The following is a 25959-nucleotide window of genomic DNA, read 5'->3' on the forward strand; positions in this document are numbered from 1 at the left end:
ACTGTCTATAACTCCTCTATATTCCACACTGTAAACGGTCTAAAAGACCCTTTATTCCAAACTATAACCTGTCTATAACACACTATTTTCCACACTATAACCTGTTAATAAGAGTCCTATATTCAACACTATAAACTGTCTATAACATCTCCAAATTCCACATTGTAAACTGCCTATAGCACTCTATATTCACACTGTAACCTGTCTATAACACCCCTATATTACACACAACTTGTCTATACCAGATCTATAATCCATACTGTAACCTATCTAAAAGACTTTATATTCTGCACTAAAAAAATCTTTAAAACCATATTCTACACTATAAACTGTCTACAATATACCTTTATTATAAACTGTAAACCGTCTGTAACAGCTCTATGTTCCACACTGTGACCTGTCTATGACATCACTATATTATAAACTGTAAACTGCCTGTAACAGCTCTATCTCCCACACTGTAATCTCTCTTACAGCACTATATTCCACACTGTGAACTATCTGTAACACCTTTTATACCACAGTGTGACTTGTCTTTAACACCCCTATATTTCACACTGTGACCTCTCTCTAACACCTTTTTATACCAAACAGTGACCTGTCTATAACTCCCCTATATTCCACACTGTAACCTGCTTCTAATACCATTATAGTCCACACTATAACCTGTCTATAACCCACCTTGATTCTGCACTGTAACCTATCTGTAACCCTAACTCTGTAAACTGTCTATAACACTGTTATATTCCACACTGTTACCCAACTATAACACCCTTATATTCCACAATCTAACTTGTCTATAACTACTGAATATTCCTTGTTGTATTTTATATTCTACACTGTAACATGTCCAAAACAGACCTATATTGGATACTGTAACATATGTCACAGTTACTTGTTTATAAAACCCCTATTTTCCACACTGTAAGCTCTGTATAGCATCTCTAAGTTCCACATTAGAACCTATCTTTATATCTTCAAATTCCATTCTATAATCTGTCTATAACACCCCACACTCCATGTTATAAACAAACTGTAACATTCCTATACTCCACACTGTAACCTGTCTATACATCATTATATCCCATAATGTAATCCATCTTATAAGGATGGTACTAAAATGTGTGATTGAAGCATGGAAAGCTAGGTCTCCTTCTTTTGAAATAGAAGGCTAAGCTGATGGCTAAATAGAGATCTTTAAAAATAATAAGTTTGGTATAGAGAGAATATTTCCATTTGTAAGGATGAACAGAACCAAAAGGCATCAATGTAAGGTAGTCTACAAGAAATCCTACAGGGAATTCTGAAAAAAAGAATGCTTTCACCCAAAAAAATGGTGAAAATGTGATTCTCACTGCTATCCAATATGGTTGAAGTGAAGAGTATAGATACTTTTTAGGGCCAACTAGACAATCGTATAAAGGAGAAGGGAACAGAAGATTATAATTGCATTTTCAGATGAGGGAATATCGTAAGAGGCTCATGTAGAATATAAACACTAGTATCAGCTGTTTCTATGCTGTACTAGATTTTCTGTGTAAATTCTATCTATTACACTCCTAAACTTCACACACAGCAACCTGTTTCAGCACATATTAACTCACCTTTAATGTACCCTGACTGGACTCCTTATGCAGTAGTAATGTCTTTAATCTGTCTATAATGTATTAGTACTCCACACACAAAAACTTGACAGTAACACACCCATAGTCTATGCATACTTGTACTCCACATGGAAGCATAGAATGGTTACACACGAAAAGAGAATATATGACATGTCAAGCCTATTTCTACTGTCTAGAAGACAAACTAATTGCACTCTCCTGTCCTTGTTTTTGCAGTTCTGTTCAGGTACTATTCCATTTTACTTTTAAAAGTTACTATTAAATCTGCTTCCACCACTTTGTCAAGCAGTGAATTCCAGACCCTAATCTTTAGCTGCATAAATAAATGTAGGTCCTCCTTTCACTTTTGGTTCTGTTGTCAATCATCTTAAATTGCTTTTCTATGTTTCTTAACTCTTCTATTAATGGAAATATTTTCTTTCTATCGAATCCATCTAGATCCCTCATGATATTGAAATGATAATCCCTGTTCAACCTTCACTTCTTTGAGGAGAACGACCCCATCATTGTCTATCCACATAACTTAAAACCCAGATTTGTAGGACTATACACATTAAATATTCCTGCACACTCTCTAAAACCTTCACACCTTTCCTAACTTATGGTTCCCCGTCTTAGACAAAGTTAGTGCTTAGTACTTCAGTTGAGGCCAAACTAGTATCTTCTAAACATCCATTATAGATATTTTGCTTCTACTTAAAAAGCCCCTGGACGCTCTTCACTTTTCAGATCTTTTTCAACCTACCCTGCTAAATTCATGATTTGTGCACATAAATCCCCATGAGTGCGTGTTTCTTTTAGAATTGGATCCTCTAGTTTATATTGTCTCTCCTCATTTTCCTATCAAAGTACATCTCATTACGCTTCTTTGCATTAAATTTAATCTGTCACCTGCCCATTCTGCCAAACTGTATTTGTCCTCTTGAAATCTATGACTATTCTCTTTGCGCTTCATAATGCTTTCAAATTTTGTGACATTGGCAAATATTTTGACATCATGCCCTGTACATTCAAGTGAGGTCATTGATTTATATACAGAAAGCAGATGGTCCAAATACTAGCCCGCTGGAAAATCTCACTATGAGCCTTCATCTAGTATGAAAAATAACCATTTACCGCTATCCTGTTTCCTGTCATTTAGCCAATTTTGTATCCATGCTTCCTTGCCCCTTAATTTTGTGGGCATCAACTTTGCTGGCAAGCTAAATTATACATCATTTTATCAAAAGTCTTTGGAAATTAATGTACAGTACAGCACAACAACTATTACTCTTATCAAATCTTTCTGTTACCTCATTAAAACTCAATCAAGTTAGCTAAACACAACCCCTTTTAACAAATCAGGATGGGCTTTCCTTAATTAATTCACATTTCTCTAAGTCACTGTTAATTTTGTACAGGATTATCATTTTCAAATGCATTCAAATTATCCGGGTTAAATTAGTTCACTGGTAGTTGCTGGATTAATCCTTACAACCTTTTTAAACAAGTTTGCAATGTGCAATTCTCTGTGTGCTTGGCACTATTGCATACCTTCAAGGAGAAAGTGAGGACTGCAGATGCTGGAGATCAGAGCTGAAAATGTGTTGCTGGAAAAGCGCAGCAGGTCTGACCTGCTGTGCTTTTCCAACAACACATTTTCAACTATGGTATACCTACAAGAATTGGAAAATTATAGCAGGTTCCTCCCAAATCCACTTTTACTTCAGTCAGCATCCTTGGATACACCTACGAAATCTATAAAATATTGTACCCCACAAACAACAATCTGTGTATAATTCACTTGTATTCTATACAAGTCACATACCTATTATTGCTAAATATAGTCAGCTTTTCTCATGCATCTCTTTAGTTCATTTTTTAGTTCTTTAATATCTCAACTGCATCTTCCTTTACTATTGCTTTGGTAGCAGCATCTTCCATGCTCTGCTGCCCTTTTACTATTTATATTTAGATTAAAAACTTTTAAATTACCTATTATATTAGCTGCCAGTCTCTTTCCTTACTTAGTTTTTGCCACATTTATTTATTTTTTTCAATTCACCAATGAACTTGTCTATAACACATCTATGCATCCAACATAACAAACTAACCGAAACATGCTTGTAGCACAGTCATAATAATTATCCATAATACACCAATATTCCCCCAACATTAATTTAATTGTAGTCCACAGATCACAGTACTGGATTAGCTGGAAGAGCACAGTAGTTCAGGCAGCATCCAACGAGCAGCGAAATCGATGTTTCGGGCAAAAGCCCTTCATCAGTCACCTCACAGATCACAGTAACCTGTCTCTAACACTGTGTATGACACATATCCTGCTGGAAAACATCAGTACTCCACAAACAATAACATGTCTAGACCAAACATTCCAAAAAAAAACTGTCACCTGTCACAGAGCATTACAAACACACATTAATTGATCTACAACACACTTGTGCCCCCACACAGTAACCTTTCTATAACACACATGTACACCCACACAGCAACTGTCTGCAATACACCTATACACCCCACACAGTAATCTGTCTATAACACACCTATAGTCCACCAACAGTAACCTATCTATAACACACCTGTACCCCACAAACAGTAACTGGTCGGTAACACACCTATACCCTACACACAGTAACTTGTCTTTAACACACCTGAACCACACACACAATAATCTGTCTATAACAAACCTGTACCACACACAATATAACCTATCTTCAAAACACCAATACATCACACAGTAACTGGTCTATAACACATCAGTTGCCCAACATAGTAACCTATCTGTATAATACTTATGCCTCATACATAATAACCTACATTTTATACACCTGCACCCCACATACAATAACCTGTTTGTCACACATGTGTACCTCATACGCAATAACCTACGCTCAACACACCTAGACATCATACATGGTAACCTGCGTATAACATACCTGCACCCCACACAACCTGTCCATAACACACCTATATGTAACAAACAGTAACCTGTCTACAGCAAATCTGTACCTTGCACAGACTAACTGCCTGTAACACAACTGTACCCCAACACAGTAATTTGTCTATAATCTGCCTGTAAATCCCCCCAACATACGTACAATAACCTGTCTAGAATACATCTGTGACCTGCACTCAACAAACTGTCTATATCACACCTGTGCCCCATACACAGTAACCTGTTTACAAAACACCTGTACTCTGTATACACTAACCTGTCTACAACACACTCGTAACTCACAAACAGAAACCTGACGACAACACATCTGTACCCTGCTCACAGTAGCCTGTTTATAACACACTTGTATCCAGCACACAGTAACCTGTCTAGAATACACCTGTACCTTGCACACAGTAGCCTGTCTATGCGGCTGTATCATCCCGGAGCCTCACAGATTTTAACTGATCTGTAACGCATGTGACCACGCACAGATACCAGTCTACTCAGTAACCTGAAGGAATCTCGCAGCTGAACTCCTTATGGAAACTAGTATGATCACCCACAACATGAGACCATTTGGCTTGTTCGTACCCACGTCAACTCTCCACAAGTGTCTGTCGACGCAATTCTCCCTGATTGTCTTTTCTCCACCTTCGGTAGTATCATGACCTACTCACCACCCACCCACTCCGACCCCAACACACCTGTGTGATAATATTCGTTCGCACAATGTCCAGTATATAACACCATTGCCATTCTACACGAGTGACCAAGGTAGGGAGCTTTAGCCAATATTCAAATAATTTCAATTAGAATTAACTCAAAAGTTAAACGGATCTTAACACAAAAATTGTGAGAATTCACGACTGAATGACATCTTGGTGCAGTCACTACTGGGTATAAATCTCAACTGTCTTTGGTCACCTCAGAATTTGCAAATGTAACTAATTCTCGGCGGGTGAGTGAATTTTGTTCATTGCTGGGTTGGAGGTGGGAGTCAGATAGCTGGCGATCTAAGAAAGGGGTAGTTTGGAGAGTTCCTGAATTCTGAATATTCCCCGGCGGTCTCACCACTAAGTTTGGGCCTATTTGACATTCCTCGCCCCCGGCAATTTCAAGGAAGGAATGCGGAACAAGTTGGAAATCAAAGTTCCCCGCACGTCAGGTGTTGTTTCGGAAGGAAGATTCCCAACCAATTCCATTTTCAGAACGAGAATGTTTTCCCCAAATCGGGTCCGTTAACGCGAGAGAATTGCATAAAGAGCAGTTACAGACTCACGTGGCCATGTTGGTCCAGTTCATTGTTGGTGAGCTTCACTTTCTCAAAGGAGACCATTTGTTTGAGAAGCTGTTCCCCGGTGAACGGACAGTCAGGGTGCACATATAATCTGCAAAGCAGAAGGGCAGAGATTACATAAACTGGATTAGTATTTCCTGCAAAACAGAGATGAACGGGACGATTTGATTGAGGAACCGAAAGGGGTGATTGGATCCAGCTTTCCACTGAATTAAGGAAGCCAGGACTAGGAGTTCCCAGTCTAAACATTACGGTCAGACCTTTCAGTCCTTCTGCACTAAAAGAGTGAGAGCAGTTTGGACTCTACCTCCCTAAACAAGAGTGACGTTTGATCCGAAGGGCGTGCAGTAAAGACGGCTCCAGGTCACCCAGGATCCTATTGAATAAGATAGACTGGAAGGCTGAATGGACCGTCCTTAGAGAGATAGAGAGAGAGAGCCCGGAAACCTATGGGAAAACAGCACAGCGTTGGGGGTTTCAACAAACCTGCTGTCTGTAAGAGTCTTTTTTTTAACTCAAACCCCAAGATCAAACAAAGAGTTTAAGAGTTTATTAGCTGTGCTGTAAGATTTGACAAGGATCAGTATCCAATCCAGGCCCCACCGTTTCTTCCAGGCTCGCTGGTCATACATTTTGTTTAATATTAAAAAAGCAAAACACTGACATCGTCAGTGGGCGTGTGATCTGGATATTGATTGACATCGCGGCTGTGTATTTACGGGGGTGGGGATTTTTAACAGCGGTAACAAAAACAGAAATTGCTGGAAAACCTCAGCAGTCTACTGCCAAACCAGCTGAGCTTTTCCAGCAATTTCTGTTTTTGTTTCTGATTTACAGCATCTTCGTTTTTTTTTATATTTAACCTCAGTGGATTTGGTGCTGAAGTTGTAAGTGTGTGTGTGATTTTTGTGTGTTATTGAACAGTGGAAGTCGCTGGCTCGGAACCTCTGTGGAGGGACATTTCAACCGAAATTGCTGTTTATGGCTCAAACATCTGGCTACTTAGAGCAGAGCGGTCTACGGGGGCCTGGGACTGGGTCAAGACTGAGAACTTCCGCGAGCGTGTAAAAATATAGAAATGTCCCGGATTCCAGTCTCAATCCTGATGAATAAAGCCGATGGTCAGACCTTGCGGGGAGCGGCGGGTCTGCTTTCCCAGCAACCAGCCAGGAGGAGCGATGATAGGCGTAACGATATCTTTTATTGTCCACTGACACAATGTCCATCAGCACAATGTACTTGGCTTCAGGATCCACCCCAGACAGCGAGACTCGGATAGTGGGGAACATTCTCCTGAAACAGGACAAACACAGAGAAGATATGCTGAAACTCGACCATTCCGCTTCACAAACTGATCTTCTCTTCCACCACCACCCCCACCCACACACACCAAATCAGAATCTCCGCCAGTCAGACAGCTCAGAGACATCTAATATGTCAATTCATTTGTGTTCAGCTCCAAAAGTAGCCAAAGTGGTTAGCGCCGCTGCCTCACATCGCCAGGAACTCAAGTTCGATTCCAGCCTCAGGCCACTGTGTGGAGTTTGCACGTTCTCTCCGTGTCTGCTAAATTGCCCATAATGTTAGGTGCATTAGTCAGAGGGAAATGGGTCTAGGTGGCTTATTATTCGGAGGGCCAGCGTGGTCTTGTTGGGCTGAAGGGCTTGATTTCCACACAGTAGGGAATCTAAACTAACTCTCCGACCCACCACACACTGTCTTCCGCTAAATATATTCCGCTGTCAACTGGATTTAGGAATAGGAATCTGTATTTGACCAGTTAATAATTTGGGGAGTTGTACAGGTCAAAGCGAATGTGCGACTGTTGTGTTTCATGGTTGCTTTTCGGGTTCGTCTTCAGATTTCCACTTTATTTCTCCGAGAAGCAGACCATTCGGTCCACGTATCTGTGTCGGCCTCTTGGAAGATCAATTAGTCCCCCTCCTGTCAACTCTTTCTAACTCTGCTCCCCTTGCCCCTCCTATCCACCCCCCCCCCTCCCCCCCTCACCAACACCACCTCTACTGTTTATCCAATTCTCTTTCGGAAGTTATTAAATGGGTTCCAGTCGCACTTCAGGTGGCGCATTCCAGATCACAGCAAAGATTTCAGATTTCCAGCGTATTCTGCACTGAGAGAGTATTAAAACTGACCGCAGTTCACTTGCATTATAGAAGCATTTAGGAACAAAAAAGGACGCACTATACATACCACTGCATAGCACGGTAACAACATAATTATTCTGTTACGATTGCCCGATAATAGGAGCGTGATGTCTAGAAAGGTTTGGACAATTTATAAATAATGATTACAGCAATAAGAATTTCACTTAACACAACTGCGTTCGAGTAAACACAGCGATTCCTACATAGAAAATAATAGCAATTTGCACCAACCCAGTTATTGTTCTTTGAATAATGTCTACATTATTTTGACTTCACGTGTGTTTTCTGCTCGTTATTAACGACAAGGTATTTTTGTCTGTCACCGGTTCTGGTGTAACATAGCGTGGTGAAAACCGGAACACTTAAACAACCGCCACAGCATTGAATTCGGCCGCTTCCACATTTACTCTCGTTCTGACAATTTCGTGAGGGCAGAACAGTCGGCAGAAAAACTTTAAGGTTACATCCGTTCCTCCACTAACGGATCACCGCAAAACAAAACGCACCTCATCTCGTTTACGGTCAATGATTCATTTGGGATCGGTGGGATTAAGAATAACTCGGTGTTGGTTAACCTTTCGTTGAAAACGGCAAGTCACCAGGTGACGAAATGGATAAACGGCGGCACTAACCAAAAATTACAATCTCCAACTCCTTTCACACCAGCAATTATTGAAGAATCTGCAGGCTCGTGGTCTGTCAAACTAATTCAATGCCAAATCTCGATCTATGATTTGAGCTCCATTGTAGAAAGCGATTATTTACATACTTCAGATTGAAATTTAAATTCACAGTTTCACCACGATAGGCAATTGTTTTGCTGTCGGAAGTAAAAACAATTTCCTCACCTGCCCGATTTAGTGATGATCATCTCAGTACCCAGTTCATGAAATTTGTCCCATAACTCTTTGGTTTCCAGGCTACAGCTGATCTTGGCCATTTCGGCGCTGGGGACGGTCGGAGTGGTGGGGATCAGAGGCTCGGTACAGACTGGGGACGCACTGCCGCTGTAATCACCGAGTTCGAGGCTGCTCAGGTCACCCAAAGGCTGAGAGCAAGAGGATTTCTCCACAAACTGCTCTGTTTCGGAGGGAGAGAGAAACGCGAGGACACATTTCATCAAAAAGACGACCTTTCAAACATCGTGGCCGGATTGCTGAATTAATCTGCTAATTAAACTCAAGACTTCAGGAGATTTAAACCAATCGAGAAAATAAGTCGCTTCAAACTAGCAAGTCCTTTGGACAAACTTTATGGCGTGCAATATATTTCCTTTAATTTCGTTCGAATTTCGCATTCGGAACAAGCATTGGTTAAAACACATTTTAGAAGCAATACTTTCCTTCAAATTGATTAAATCTCTTCAAAGGATTGGCTAGTATTCGTCAACAAAAATGTTACCAAAGACGTTTTATTATGCAGTTATGCAAACAATCAGTAGTGACATTTCTGCCAGTTAAAGATGTCAGTTCCACTTACCGAGGGGTTTAATGGTGTTTTCCTGGATTTCCTTCTCTTTGGAGTTTCCAGTTGAAATGAGGGCAGCGATGGAGAATGCATTGGCCCGGGATGAGAGCTGTGGTTTGGGAGTGCTGTACTCCATGGTCGATGCTGTGGCCAGGACACCTCCTGCTGGGTTCATCCCCGGAGGGGTCTCCACTCGCACCGGGAGCAATTTGCTCCTTTCTGCTTCTCGCGATCGCCACTCGACTGTTTCTGAATCGCCTCCCGCACCGCCAATTAATTTGGTGCCTCCCGCAGTCCGTACACCGCGCCTGGGCGGGAGAAGCCAATCAGCAGGTTCTGATGTCATAGGCGCCGGCTTGCCGTGGAGCGTGGGCATTATACGCCTGCGCAGTGCCGTCCGGTCGATGGTCCGCGACAGAAGTGCGCACGTGCAGCTAACAGCTTGCGTTTCCAGCCGGCGGAAATTCCGGCAATGCGCAGGCGCTCTAGGGATGTAGCTGCTTGAGCGGATGTCAATGTTGGTGTGATGGGCAGCAGGCTCCCTGTCTGGAATTAATCCATAGCAAGATACAGACCATTGCATCCTGCTGTGTGCAGAAGTCCAGCAACCTATTTGTAACAAATTTACTGCTAGAGACTCAATTTCCCAGTTGCTAAGACAGACTTGGAGTCTGCTTGTTTGCATGTTATAGGTTTCATGAAATCACCATTTCTTTCATAGACTTCTAAAGGACTCCCTATCCGAGCTGTTTATTTGCAGAATAACTTGAAACTCCACACGATCCTGCATGTTTCACATTCCTAATGCATATTTTACAGTCATATTTCTCTCAGATACCTTGGTGCGGCGTTAAAATGAGAAACCCTTGAACTTTGGTAGAAAAAGCCATCATTACCTCCTATTAGAAAAACGGCACCGTTGCTTCGGTTTCCACTTTTAGTGTTGCTTTTATGCCATTGCTAGTTTTATATATATATAAGATCATTTTAGAATCTTTGTAAACTCAATGATAAGTAACGGTGGGTTATTGGTGCCGCAGAATACGGTTTTACTTGGGACTCACGCAACAGTTTAACGTTGCTGTTAAACTATAGCTTCACTTCTTTTTTTCATCCCAAAGAAGCTTTATTTCTGTTTCCCCCTCCGCCCAGATAACGAAGGAGACCTGTCTAGACGAACCAACGTCAGTAAGCAGTGTTTTTGTTTGTGTAATTAATTACCCTGAAATCACACTCTGCTTTCTCACACACTTCAAAAATATCAAATTGTAACCATTGCAGAACGAGTTCATTTTCAGGAGGTTCTCTCCCAGTCGTGTATTCAGTGCGTGTTTCTGAAGCTCCAATGAGCATTTGTAATTGCCATTTCAACTCGAAAGTGCAAGTTTTATGGAGTGTAACACTAATTCTGAATTATATGTCGCGTGTTCCTCATCATTCCGGAAAAGATTCGCCCTTGTGTTTCAAAGACAACATTTTCTGGACAGACCAGAAAAAAAAGTATCTATGGAGATCTAACCTTTGAAGCATTCTGAAAATACGAGAATATTAGTAACTTAATTCAGACCCCGCAGCCAATCTGGCTGCACCTGTCATTTGTCTTATAAAAGAGCGTATTATCAAATCTAACAATTTCATATGACGGATTTGCCTCTCGGAACACAGCTTGATTTTGACTAACATTTCCGTTAGGATACCAATCACACTCGCTTATTTTTCCTGGTGAAGTTCGGTGCGGTCCGTTTCTGGGGTTTCCGCTTTGAAATCCGTTTTTCAAATTTTATTGAGTTTCCTCGCGATTTCTTGGGAAATGTTTCACAATCAACGATTTCTTTAAAACACGCTTGGCCTTTCCGTTCCACAGCGCGCACAGGAAGGAATCCCTATATCCAACACACAATTCCAGAGTGGGTTACTGTCTCTTACCGTCTTCACACTGGACAGAAACAACTTCATTCTGTCATTTAGACAGCGAGCTTCTCTATATTTCTATAGTTAACCATTTTCTTTATAACATTCGCAGCTTGAGTTTAATTTTGTAATACATGATTTATTTTACTGAGAATATGTTCACTTTACAGAATAAACAGCCTCACGGAGTTACAGTATTATGAAGCAGTTTAACGATCTAGGACTGGCTGGATTTCACAGGTAAAACGACATGAATGAAATATTTATATACATCCCAGAAAGCACATGCGAACGAGTATTACGGCAGATGTGACACCGGGACTCTGGGCAAATATAATTTGATTGCCAGAATTTATTTATACATCCAAATTGTCATCTTAAAAGTGTGACTGTAACAAGAGGTAGCCTCCTGCCCACGTCGCTGTTCCATTAAAACGAGAAATTTTACAGCCTGCCATGGAAACGTTCTGTGGACAAAATTTCTTATAGTACATTTTTGCTTTTAAATGGAAGAGTAGATTAAATGCGTTACAAGTATTGGGAACATGCCTTAGGCGCCAGGGAATTAGGAGGTGGACGTACAGTATGGAGTCCAATTGAATTATGTTAACCTGAATCCAAAATGCGATGTGGAGATGCCGGAGTGGACAAGGTCAAAAATCAAACGACACCAGGTTATAGTCCAATCGAAGCTGCATCCAGATGAACAGGGCTATGTAAATTTGCATAGAGAGAAATATTGAATGCAAATGTGGTGCTTGAGCGATCGAAAGATAAACAGATTGGAATAAATCTAGCGGGTTTATTACGGTATTGTTAATAGGGGAATAATTCTATCAACAATTTGGAGTCAACTAATGGGAGTTCATAGAATATACACAAACCTTCACTTTCTTAGTGTGCCGCGCATAATTGCAGCAACATTTATACAATATTATTATTTTTGAGGAAAATTTTCAACCATTGTTTGAAATTAATATCAGACTCGACTCCCGTGGATTCTGCCTGGACGTGAATCCTATAAACAAGGAGATCTCAAACCGGGAACCGGGGAGAGGCGGATGAGGAGCCTCATGTCCGGCTGCTTCAGGAGAGTATTTTTTTTCATCCCACTGACGGTAGGTGAAGAGCTGAGCAAGACTTGTAATCACCTTCCTTGAAGTGACGAACCTGCTGGCAATTCCGCACCCACTACACTCAATGTCACCTAAAGTGAAAGCAATGCAGTTTGCAGCATTCTGCTCGGATCAGCAGCTTTTTAATTCCATTAGACACCCCGCACCCACTGAAAGTAAATACGGTGCAGGAGGTTTAATCAGGCACACTCGACAATTAGATTATCGTCAAATTGCCAGCGGATAATGTGCTAAAAGCTTTCTCAGTTAGTGTAACTCCTGACTGAGAATTATTCGCACATTTGGACCCCTTCAGTCCCCTGATATTGCAAGTCGATCCTTAAAACGGCAACACCTGACCTGGGTCAGACAGAGCAATCAATCTACTTTCTGATACACATTTTATAAACTCAAGAAATTCGGATAATTGCTCAGGACTCGTTTTTAGTTCTGACAAAGATCACTCTGAGATCTTTAATTCGATAGGAGCCCTGCTCAAACAGGCCTCGGTCTCAGGAAAATCGCACGAAGATGGTGTGTTTTGATGACCAGTTTAGTCGGAAAATAGGCAAATTTAAGCCATGCGTTTTAACTGTCAGGGGGCAAGGCAAGATTTAGTCGAGGGCTTTTTCTATACAGTAAAGAACAAAGCGGCACAGTCAGCTTTCACTTTGTGATATTCTGCAAAGGTCAAGTGTGAAGAGGAGGCAGAAACAACAAGATATAATAACCGCTTTCCTTCAGAATGCCCCCCCCTTTCGAAAGACAATTAACATTTTCATTCTCACAGCAGCAATTCCAGCAGAAAATGAAAGGATAAAGGGCTAACTGACCAGCATTCATAGGTGCTGTGTGCAGAAATGCCAGTGTGCTGGAAGCTAAGATTCGAAATCCCATGTAAGTTTATTTAACCCTGGCTGTGCTGCCAGGTGGGTCCTGCAAGGCGCTGGTCTTTTAACTCCTGTCGCGCAGAGCTGGAAATGTAGTCAGGGGTGTGTGGTTAACAGCTGCTGACATCACAGCTCCAAACAGCCCGATTCGGGGAGCAATGCATCCGTGTCCCCAAACTCACTTCAACCACAGTCAAACCAATCTCAACCCGACCCTAAAATCCGAATCCGAACCCACAGCCTCAGATTCATTTTGTTTTTCTTTTCCAGGAGATTTTGACGACGGGCAAGCGCCTGCGGATTGTAGAGTTTCCCAAATTCCTGGAAAGGGGAGTAGTGCTGAACTCACTCACTATCCCGCTAACAGGTTTTAGAGTTAACATTCCCAACAATGCATAATGAATTAAGGAATAGAACAGTTTCCAAAACCTGGAAAACATCTCTAGGAGAAACAAATGAAATGGTGGGACTTCGTTTTCCTTTATCCAGTAACGTAAATTAGTTGGTATTTGTGTCTTTATATAACTGCAGTTTGTGGGAGGTGGGGACGGGGTGAGGGAGGTGGGGAGAGCGGGGGTGGGGGAAGCGGGAATGTCCCAGTTGAAGGGACGAACTTTTCTGTCAATTCACCTGCAACTAGAAATTCTTATGCTACCTTCACACTGGAGATTTCGGGATATTTCAATGGAAGGTAGTCGCCGTGGGACATATGAACAGGGAGGCCATTCAGCCGCAGAATGACAGCAACATTGGATGCTGCCTGAACTGCTGTGCTCTTCCAGCACCACTAATCCAGCAACATTGTTTTTACCTAGCAACACAATTTAATCCAATCCGAGCCACCGAGTGCGGGTTGCTGTAAGGTATTTTGTAATACGTGTAGCGATGTCTATTTTAAACAGAATTCTACCTCCCTCAGTCACAGCTCAACCACTTCACGAGTGGTTCCAAACTGTTTATTTCAAACTGTATTAAATTACTTGGCAATCGGTTCAAATCTAAAATAATATTGCACAACTTTCAACGTATTCCTGTTTTGCATTTGAGGCGAGTTTTGGTCATAATGATTGGTAATTGGAAACACAGCCCATAGAAAAGGCTGACTGGGTGTAATCTTCTCAAACTACTGAGGGACAGTCAGTGAAAACATATTTAGAAGCAGATGAATGATATCCTGAACGCAGTGTTCGAGCTAATGTCTCTCCTTTTGTCTCAATAAATCAGAGTACAAGACCTTGATTTAATTGGACCGCTGCTAATGAAATGGCTGCAATATCATCGCGACGCCCGATCACCTTTCAAGGCCAACCTTTATCGAATTATGGAGAATCGAGAACTCAGATCGGATTATTGGATTAGCCGCTTTCACTTAAAAAAAATGCTAAAATGAATCGGTCCCCGTGGTCCATCAATCCCGTTTACAAAGCTCACTACTTACTGAAGAAGTTAAACCAGACACAGACTGTAATGAGATATGAGGATCCACGTACACACTGATCACAACCCCATGCACATCGCCAGCCTATGATCAAAACTAAACTCCTGTAATTTAAACATTTCCAAGACCTATTTACTACCTTCAGAAACGCGACTCAGTTTTAATTGCTCATTCTCTGTGCTGGGCAGGTTGAGTGGAATTGCAGGAACATGAATCTCCCTTCCAAAGAATATCTTTACGCTGTTTACTAACTCGCCTGCATTTATTGCGGCAACGAGTGACTCATATAGCAAGTTATTGAGAGTTGCGGGGAGATTGAGGAAGACCTAGCTGATAGTGGAGAAGCATAAATCATGCAGTAATTTATGGAGAATCTCTTCCTTATCACAATTTGCAGTTTTTAAAAAAAAACACAGTAAGGTGAGCGCCATCAAGTTGCAGCAGAATCTGAGCACATGCTGCTTTTAGAAAGTGCTACTCCAACTCCAAGTCCACTCTCTCCGCTTGAGGGTGCCACTTTGTGGCAGCATGACTAAGCATTCAGAACAGCGCAGGGGGGTGAAGGCTTTGTGAGCGAACTTCCTCCAATACATCAGGTGTTGTTGCTCATCCTGAACGGGTTCAGAGACAGCACAATGTGCCCTGTCCTGCGTAAGTCAGTGTGAGATTTAAGTTCTTGCCTTGCCTAAACCCTGAGATAATACAAGAACAGTCTGTTAGCAGAAAACAAACAAAATCAATGGTTCCCACTGAAATAGGCAAGGGACAACATTGAAGGTAGGGAACTCCAATTTTTTGAAACGTGAGGGGACATAGCCATGAGCTATTTTAGTGGAAAGCGACTCAACCCTAATGTACTGACAAATCTTGTCGAAATTCCAAGGGGAAACTCTCAGTTGATACGACGAATTAGACAGACTCCTTGCTGGGATTTCTTTTGATGTTGTCCCCCTCACTAATTGCCTGGCGGTTGGTGAAAAGCACAAGGTTAAGTTCAAATCCAGCGGAGGCTGAGTCTGAGTGTTCACCCGCACTGTCGGTGCTGATGTGAACTGACAGACAGCAGACAGGAGATGTGTTAATTTAACTGATTAGGACGTTAACATTTAGCCAGAACTTTGTATGCAGGTCAATCCTTTTAACATACAAAACACACGAGACATTAGCTTAGAAACGTAGGGCTGCTTTATGTGGAATTACAATTGAATATAGCGAACAGGGATTATTTGGGGCGCTGCTCGTGATAAGGAGAACATGTTGGTGATGAGAAGATGGCGCTAGAAAGTGGAGGAATATTCCTGCACGTTCTGACACTTTGTCCTGTCCAATGATCTCCTTGACACACACCGTCCCCCAGTCAAGATTCTCTAAAGATAACGAGACCTGCGTTACTATAGGATCTTTTCTGAGTTTTGGATGCCTCTAAAGTGCTTTGAAATCATTGGATTATTTTAGAGGTGTTGTCAGTGTTGTAGTGTGGGAAAGGCTAATCCAAATGCACACAGCAAGATCCCACAAAGAGTTCTCATAAATAACTAAGCTTTTGCATTTTGGTGAAAGACCTGAGATGTTCACTTTGCTTTTCTTTCCACAAATGCTGCTTGACCAGTTGAGTATTACAAAGTAAATAGGCAGAACACTTTGTAGCATCAACATACAGAGGGATCTAGGCATAAGATTCACAGTTCCCTAAAGTGGATAAGTTGGTCAAGAAGGCATATGGCATGCTTGCTTTCGTCATTCAGGGCATAGAGTATAAAAATTGGCTAGTTATGTTGCAGCTGTTTGGAACTTCAGTTACATTACATTTGGAATATTGCACACAGTTCTGGGCGCTACACTACCAAAATAATGTGAGGCTTTGGAGAGGGTACAGAAATGTTTTGCCAGGTTGTTACCTGATTTGGAGAGTATTAGCTATGAGGAGACATTGGACAAATTCAGTTAGTTTTCACTTGAACGTCAAAATAGAGGGGTGGCCTGACAGAAGTTTACGAAATTATGAGACACGTGGATAGAATGGATAGCCAGATTTTTTTTATCCTTGAGTAGAAATATCAATTGCTAGGGGACATAGGTTTAAAGTGGTAATTTTAAAGGAGATGTGTTAGGCAAGTATTTTGCACAGATAAGTGCCTGGAAGGTGCTGCCAGAGGACCTGGTGGAGGCGGATACAATAGCAGTGTTTAAGAGGTCGCTTGACAGATACATGAATAAGCAGGGAATAGAGGGATACAGACAGCATAGAGGGAAAAGGCTTCAGTTTAGAAAGGCATCGCAAGGCTGAAGGGTTGAAGGATCCGGTGCTGTACTGCTGTCTGTTCTTTTTGTATTTCAGTTTCAAGTTCACATTTTCGTTGTCTACAGTATTTTGGTTTGGTGTGTTTTATCAGGGATTCCAACCTCATTCCTGATGAAGGGCTCCTGCCCGGAACGTCAATTTTCCAGCTCCTCGGATGCTGCCTGACCTGCTGTGCTTTTCCAACTCTCATTTTGACTCTAATCTCCAGCATCTGCAATCCTCACTTTCGCCTACTTGAAATACTGCCATCACCCAGCTCTACCTCACGGCACTCATCTCGGCCTCTCCACTGTTACGAAATCATTTGACTGTACTCCAATATCCAGCGCTACGTAAGGAAAATTGTCTTCCAATTAAATAGTGGGAAGATTACAGCCCTCGTTTACAGCCTCTGCACAAAATCTGTCACCCCACCCCCATCAACTTCATTCATCCCCCCGGCAATTGTTCGAGGTTCACAACCTTGGCTCACATTCTCAACGTTGGTGTCATATTTGATCCCAAGGTAAGCTTTTGACCTCGTACATGCCAACACCAAGACCATCTGTTTCCACTGTCATAACACTATTTGACTTCGCTCCTGCCTCAGCACATCCATTGTTGAAACTCTTCCATGTCTTTGTTACCTCTGGACTGGACTTTTCCAGTGCAATCCTGGCTGATCTGTCACATTCTATTCTCTGTAAATTTAAGGTCATCCAAAACTCTGCTAACTATTTCATCTCAGGCTGAATCCCATTCATTCATCACTCCTGTGCTCACTGCATCATTTTGGCTCTCCTTTAAGCAACCGCTTAACTTTAAAATTCTCATTGACATATATAAGTTCTGCGGCCTGACCCTTTCCACCCTCCACCACCCACCCCCCCCACCACCACCACCCCAAACTCCATCTCCCGTTTCCTCCATCTCATTTTCCTCTTCACTGTGCTTATGTAGTTATGGCCTCTTGAAAATCTCTCATTTTAATTTCTCCAGCATTAGTGACAATGTTGCCGAAGGCTCAAGCTGTGGAATTCGCTCTTCATTTCTCGTTCTCGTCTTGTAAAACTCTTCTTAAAATACATATTTTTGGTCAAGCATGGGTCACCTGTTATACTGCTTTGTGTGTCACAGTGTCAAATTCTTTTTAGCAATCATTCCTAGATGCACCTCGGGAATTTATTGCTCTAAAGGTGCTATACAAATGCAATGTATTCTTGTTGTAATTACATTTGTCAATTTAAACAGCAAGGTCCGCCGAGATTGCAAACCAAGAGAGTGGCCATTTCATGTTGCTTTTGGTAGCTTGGGAAGAGAACAACATTAACAAGGATATGGGGAGGATTTCTTGCTTTCTTTTGAATTCACTTTTTTGTTAAATCGGACCAGAGGAACGTCTAAACCAAAGTGAATCGTGATTCAACTTAATGCTTCATTCAAAACAGTAGTCTCTCATCACAGTGCTGAGATGTTGGCTTAAGTTAAGATCTGAAATGGTAAATAGGCAGTGGAAGAGTTGCTAAATGAGATAAGTTGACACTTATATTAATGTAATGGCCAAACATTCTTCCCATTAAATGCGCACAACCACAAAGACAACCACTCAGGGACTAGACAGACTGGCCCCTTTTGTCTAATGCTGCACCTCCATTATTTTGTGATTAAATCTAAAACAGCATTAATAAACTTATTGAATGAGTTTGGGATTGACATATCAATCTTGATATAGGCAAGTGTGATGTAGTAATTTTTAAAATATAGTATAAATGTGCCTTAGAAAACAGCTTAAAGCGTGTATATAAAGATCAATCATAGTTGCACATCACTAAAAGCAGGGATACCCGTCAGTAAAACGCAAACGTAGGACTTCAGCTCATTTCTATAAGAATATAACTGAAATTTATGTTTACTTTGCTAAACTACACTTGGAGTACTGTGAACAGCTCTGGTCCCCATATTGTACAAAAGGTTTGGAAACAGTAGAAAAAGTAGACAGATAATTTACAAGAACGACTCAGAATAAGGACATGTGGACAGTGAGATGAAAAGGTGCAGGGAGGATGCTCATGAGAAGAAGAAATACTCATACATAAAAGGTTATTGTGAAAAATAGAAGTTCATAGTATAGGAGTAACATATTAGCATGGATAGAAGATTGGCTAGCTGGCAGAAAATGGTGAGTAAGCCTTTTTCAGATTGGCAGAATGTGATGAGGGGTGCCTCACATGGTCTCTATTGGGGCCTCAGCATTTTACAATTTACATTGCTATTCATGATAGTAAGTATCACTGAGTAGCAACTTCATCTTTGTATGGTCCCATTATTAGTTTTTCTTTCTCAATGGTTTACTCTTATCCCACTCTTTGGTCTGTCTAAGTGTCCTTCTCTCCCACTGGGTTCCATCACCGTCTAACTGCTCACTCCTTCCCCTGTGCTCCAACCCACCCCCTGTCTTCAGCATATATAACCCCTTTCCCTAGTTACTATAGTTCTGAAGAAGGGTGACTGGACTTGAAACCCTTAAGTCTCTTTCTCTCCACAGATGCTGTCAGACCTGCTTTATTTCTCCAGCAATTTCTGTTTTTGTTTGTGATTTCCAGCATCTGCTGAAAATTAGTCTAAGTGACTTCTGCTTAGGAAGATGGATAATATTATGTGCATAAGTCATGCCTGAAGAAACAAATGAAATTTTGCATATTTATAGTGTCTTTCATGACCACACAATGCCTTAAAGCACCATACAGCCAGTGAAGTGTTTTTGAAGTGCATGCAGTGTCTATCTGGACAATTTGTCTGCTGATCATAACACTTTTTAAAGTTATTATAAACCTCTTTGCAAGTTTCAAGTTTGAACCTTTGAAAGGTGTCCCAAAAGCAACATCTTGGTGAAAAGCGAATGGATACGTCTGGGTATTCCCGTCACTTGGGCTGTCAAGCTTTTATCTCTTTGCTTCTTCTGAGATGAGATGTGTCTCATGGGGTTTTTCTTCAACTTTTTTGCTTGAAATGCTGTGAAAATTCATAAATACATTTATAACAACTAGAATCTCAATAAATATTTAATTGCAGGATCAAACACTGAGAATTGCTGAAGTTCAACTTTAGAGTGACATCTTCTGTTTATAAGGATTTATCCCCCAGGCAAACACAAGGGCGTATTAAACACACCAAATGGATATATATGCCAGAGGGTACAGCTATCAGCAAGAAAAACACTGAGCAGTCTTGGGCTTCTTTCGACTGAAAGCAAAAGACTGAGGGATGATTGATAGAGGTCTTGAGCAGATTGATAGGGTATACATGGAGGAATTATTTCCACTTATAGGGGAGACAAGAACTAGAGGTCACCAAAACAAGATTGTGATGAATAAATCCAATAGGGAATTCAAAAGAAACTTATTTTCCAAGAAAGTGGTGAGAATGTGGAAGTTGCATTTAGTAATTGGAGTGATTATTATAGACACATTTGAGGGGAAAGAAGATAAGTGCCTGAGAAAGAAAGCAATAGAAGGATGTGATGTGTGGGATGAAGTAAGATCAGAGGAGGCTCACATGGAACATAAACTTTCTCCAGGGCAATTAAGGATGGGTAAAACATGCTAGTCCACTCAGCGTCACCCGCATCACATGAACTAATAAATAAACAAAAACACTGACATATACTGATTGGGTTGAATGACCTGTTTCTATATTGTAAATATTCCCACATGGCTGTATGTGCTGATTGGGAACATATGGTCAAAGGATTCAGGTATCATTTTATATGTTGAGAATGACAGTAGCAGTGTTATGTCTGAACATGAAGCAAATAGTGACAGATTGGCCCTGAACTGATTTATATTGGTGGACATCCATTGTCCTGCGGATGAAAAACTCTACATGATGCATGTGTCTTTTCTTGTCCTTTATGTCTATACCCTATTCTCCCTTTATAGTCTTCACCAAAAACAAAAACTGCAGGAATTTCTTCTCTACGAACATAACTTTGGAGCAAACTGTATTTGCACTGATACACCCAAATGTGAGAAGGAGAAGGATGAAAGAAACATATGGTTCAGATCTGTCAACTTTTCTGCAAAGCTTACAGATCAAACTCTTGGAATCATCCCAGCCCTAACTCATGAATCATTTCAGACCAGTGAATTCTCATAAACTAGAAGATTAAACATATTCTGGCTTGATACAGTCAACATACAGAAGTATTTATTTAGCTACATATTTGCAAGTCTCCCTCTCAGGAAGTTGGATGATGTGCAGCTTTCTAAGATCAGAATACAAGTGTACCTGATAAATTTACAATATGGAAGAAACGTTTTCAGCCTTTTGTGCTAGCTCTTTGCTGGAACATTCTAACATTAATCTCTCTAATCTCACTTCTTCCATAGATCCTGTCATCTCCCTTTGCTTCAGATATTTGTTTAATGTTTCCTCAAAAGATTTGACTTAGTCATTTCCTGCAGCAAGAGCTTTCTCATGAACTTTTCCCTTTAACCCTAAGTCACTGGTGACTCCTTGTCCAATTTAAGAAAAATACCCTCTTCCCATTCCTTCATTTTTAAAAACTATTTCAGTAGAGACAGACCTAATAGCATGAGTCTTAGCACATATCTACACATCCTGGTGAATCTACATAGCCTGTTATAGATCTAAATCCCATTCTATAAATACATTCTATGAGGTGCTCCCTTAACATACCTGTAATTTAACCAGGAGTCTAACCAGTAGTTCCCTACAAAATATTATTGCTGAATTATACACATGTTGAGTATCTATCCAGCCAGAAGTTAACAAACTGAAACACAAACTAAAGTCCCTTGAAAATCCAATGGCTTCAGGTATCTATCTCTTCATCATGGCATTTCTGAAATGCTTTATATTAGTTGACTGATACTTATTAGCTATTCCTGTAGTTGGAATTTCTTCTCGTATAGCTATTGGAAAGGAGTTGGGAGAGATGGTTGTGGGAACATGGGATAGGAAGGGTGGAATTGCAAGAGATATCCTCCAGGTTGTGCAAATATTTGTGAGGTATCCTTTCCATCAAGTCAAATTTGCATGGTACTCATTATCTAGATCAATTAGTTTATTGTGCTGGATCTCATCAAGCTAACAGTAGCATTGATACCAATGGTGTCAACAGAATTAGGTAAATTGGGTCTAAGCAATGCAACTCCATGGATTTCAATATCCTTGAATTTCCTGACATATGAAGTTTTGGTACCCTTAGTTGTTGTAATTGGTTGTTGAGATATGAGAGAAAGTACCGATGGTTGTGTTGATCTTTTGAGACTTTTCCAAAGTCTATAAAAGTTATTTTGTTGCTGTTAATGGCTTAGCTTGGTGCCTGGATGATGCTTGGAATGGGTGGAAGAGGGAATGACAAGATGGAAGGAAAGTGGTTGATGTGGTTACAGTACTCAACGATAATATATTGAATGTGATTGTGTCTGACATTTCAGAGATGAGAATGTATAAGTCATGTTTTGCTTTCTCTGTCGTCCGGAGCTTGGAGATGTCATGGCTTTATGTTACAAGAGCAATGCAGAAAGATCAACATCAAACAGACTGCAAATGTTTCCAAGTCACCACTTCCCTATCCAGTATTCCTGTGCCATCTACTGTCCAGGAATACTGCTGATGAAATTTTTACTGCTGGTTAGAGGGTTTATTGGACTTTGGTTTCTCCATCTCTTATTAAAATAAAATGTTCCAGCTCTGTCAGAATCTATGCTGTCCTTCGCTGGTATCATGAATTGACTTGGGAATAAATTGAACAGGATAACTAATGCACTCTTTAAACCAGCAAGGCATTCATTTTACAACCATTATTGTTGAAAATCATATTGATTTGTTAGCCTTAGACATTTTTTACCTGAGCAGCAAAGTTTAATCTTCTACAGATTGAAACACTGTCAGATTTAACAGTTCACTTCCCTTTGTTAGGATCAATAATTATAACAACACAAAGCAAGATGTTGTTCTATCGAGAAAGCAATAGTCCCTTTCTGACATTGATTTCTGAAACTGAGTAAATAATGAAACCTATGGTATCTGGAAAAGCATGGGTGCAATTGCAGGATCTACCACTTTTCTGAATTAATATAATGTCTTCTTAATTTGCAGTTACTAACTTTCATTCAGTACCACATTCTATGTTGTGAATGTTGGAGACATTTAATCAGAGCAGATTCATGTGTTGACTATAAACATGTCACACATTTAATGGTATGACCTTGTACTAATGGTTGTATTACAAATAGACAAAGGAAATTTATGCATACAATTTTCTGAGAAAAATTAACTGGATCATTCTGTAAAAAAAAATTTGGAACTAGGTGTTGAGGTGAGGTGTAACTTGCAAAATAAAGCAAGTTTCTCTCTGCCAGCTGAACACAAGCATTTGCAAAAACAAAACGTTGAAATAAAAGAACTTAGGGTTTTGAAAGAGCTTCATTGATCTAGCCATCCCAATGACAATGCAACCTACTATCCAATCAGAATCATATAGCCAAAGCATGCACTGGCTTTATGAAAATGTAATGCTCAATACCACACCCCTATTTATTGTCTGGAACACTGTAGGATCCTAATGCTCAAATATCTTCCCAACTCCTATTTAAAATTATTGACAGAACTACCTTCCACCAGTTTTTCAGATGAACTATGCTAGATTCCAAAAAACTCTCCTCTGGATCTACTTACAATGGTTTTAAACTTTTGCCTACTGAATAGGATCACAGAGAGAATAGTTTTCTTCTGCTTACTGTATCAAAGCCCCTCATCATCTTGAAAACCTATATCACATTACCTTTTAAATTCTGTTCCAAGAAGAATAGTCTTAACTTTAGACTGGGGTGGTATATGTTTCACTTGAAGTAGCCTTTTGGCTTGAGTAATCTTTTTGGGTTAAGTTGTGTTGAGAGAATTGAGTTTTTGAGTTGAGTCATTTGACTATTTGTATTCAGTTAGGTTAAGAGAGCTGAGTGCTTGGGTCGAGTTGGGTTCAGAGAATCAGCAGTTTGGTTTGAGTTGGGTTCAGCGAGTCAGCAGTTTGGTTTGAGTTGGGTTGGGAGAGTTAGGCACTTTGGCCTAGGTCAGGTTGAAAGAATTTCTATTCCTAGCTTTTCTTTCTCCCTGGTTCACCATTTTGCATCCCTTTGTCTGCCCAACTCTCTCTGAGCTCCTTTAATTCCCTTCAAGCCATCCAACCCAACCAGTCTGTGCCAGTGTTTATAATACTTTTATATCTCCTCCCCTTCCCCATCTAAAGTTACCACCACAGCTATCTATTCTTGTCTCCTTCATCTCTTTTTCAATCTTTCCTTTAAATGCATCTATCCTATTTACTTCTGCTGCTCTCCATGTTATTGAGTTTCACATCCATGCTATGAAGTACTGGATCCATGAACTAACTTATGTCTCCATTAACCTCTCACAATTCTTTAGTGCTTTAAAATGTTACATCTCTGGGACTGGAATTTTGGGCAGCTTTGTAACTGGATATGGGATTGAACATGACATCACCCTATTGTTTACTGATCAATGATACCCAGAGTAGATCGACACATTGATCCTGCATACTCAAGGAATTGTGAATAAGTCCCTTCCAACAGCAACATCCCGCCACTCTGCTTGAATGTTAGCACTGAATCTCAACCTAGGACAATACGAGATAGCACAACGTTATGTTAGATTGTCAAGGACGTTACCTCTGGTCACCCTGTTATAGAAAGCTGGAAAAGTTTTAGAAGAGATTTAATGGATGTTGCTAGGACTGGAGAGTTTGAGTTATAAGGAGAGGCTGGATAGGTTGGGACTATTTTCACTGGAGCTTAGGAGGTTGAGGAGTGACATTATAGAGGTTTGTAAAATCATGAGGGGTATAGATAAGGTGAATGGCGGTTATCTTTTACCTAGGGTGGGGCATTTCAAGACTGGGGGACTTATTTTTAAGGTGAGAGAAGAATGATTTAAAAAAGACATGATGGCAATTTTTGCACATAGAGAATGGTTCGTTAGGAAGTGGTGGATGTGGATACCGTTACAATGTCAAAAGTCATTTGGACAAGTACATGAATAAGAAACATTTGGTGGGATATGGACCAAGCACAGACAGATGGGACTCGTTTAGTTCAGGACTAAGAGTCTGCTTCCATGCTGTATGACTCTACTACTCTATCTCTATTAAACCACATCCTCTGCTTGACCTGCAAACATTGGAAAATCCAGTGAATCAATCTGTTCTTCCTGAATGTCCATCCAACAAAAGACAATGACTGTTTTTGTGCCTGAACTGATTCAATGCAGATAACAAGATTTCCTTATTTTGTTTAGCCTTTTAATTATTTAAGAGATGTTTCTCCCATTTTCACAGCTATCACTGACCTATCTTTGCATGTGACACTGCTACATTACTTGCGCTTGGATTGATTGCTCTCCTGCTTTGTTTAAGCTTTTACTGTAGCTTCTCCAGAGGATTTCAGATGGAGAGGAGAAACAATTTTTTTCAAACGCTTAGGAGATTTTGTCACTTCACTTAGGTTTGGCAATTCATTAATAAGGAGCTGAGAAGAATATTACATTTAGGACAGTCTCCCTTAATTAAACATGAAAAACACATCAATATCTGATTTTTGTAGTATCATCACTTGACAAGTTTATTTATCAAGATAGTTGTGCTGGACAGCACCTACTTCACTGCAGTCATATTTCTAGAATTTTCTGTTTGTTTTTCACTTTGGATTCAGTTTAAACTGAGTTAATTTTATTTTTTAACCAAGTCCCACTTTACATCAGCAACTCTTTGCTGAGTACTGCACAGCCCTATCT

The 25959-nt window shown here is 40.5% G+C and overlaps 1 protein-coding gene across 4 annotated transcripts in view; it reads right to left on the bottom strand.

The window, feature by feature from the left end:
* tbx20 (T-box transcription factor 20) overlaps positions 1-9758 on the bottom strand; it is a 31481-nt gene extending 21723 nt beyond the window's left edge. For 3 of the 4 annotated variants that reach the window (XM_072571003.1, XM_072571005.1, XM_072571004.1), the window contains exons 1-4: positions 9505-9742; positions 8874-9105; positions 6989-7153; positions 5843-5951 (exon numbers count right to left, since the gene is read on the bottom strand). In XM_072571003.1, coding sequence (XP_072427104.1) covers positions 5843-5951; positions 6989-7153; positions 8874-9105; positions 9505-9667 — 669 coding nt within the window. In that variant the 5' untranslated portion in view covers positions 9668-9742. Of the gene's footprint in view, positions 1-5842; positions 5952-6988; positions 7154-8873; positions 9106-9504 lie in introns of all 4 variants that reach the window. The other variant, XM_072571006.1, reaches the window with a different exon arrangement.
* Positions 9759-25959: the final 16201 nt, after the last annotated feature.

Source organism: Chiloscyllium punctatum, chromosome 5, assembly GCF_047496795.1.
Source record: "Chiloscyllium punctatum isolate Juve2018m chromosome 5, sChiPun1.3, whole genome shotgun sequence".
In the NCBI taxonomy this organism is placed as follows: domain Eukaryota; kingdom Metazoa; phylum Chordata; class Chondrichthyes; order Orectolobiformes; family Hemiscylliidae; genus Chiloscyllium; species Chiloscyllium punctatum.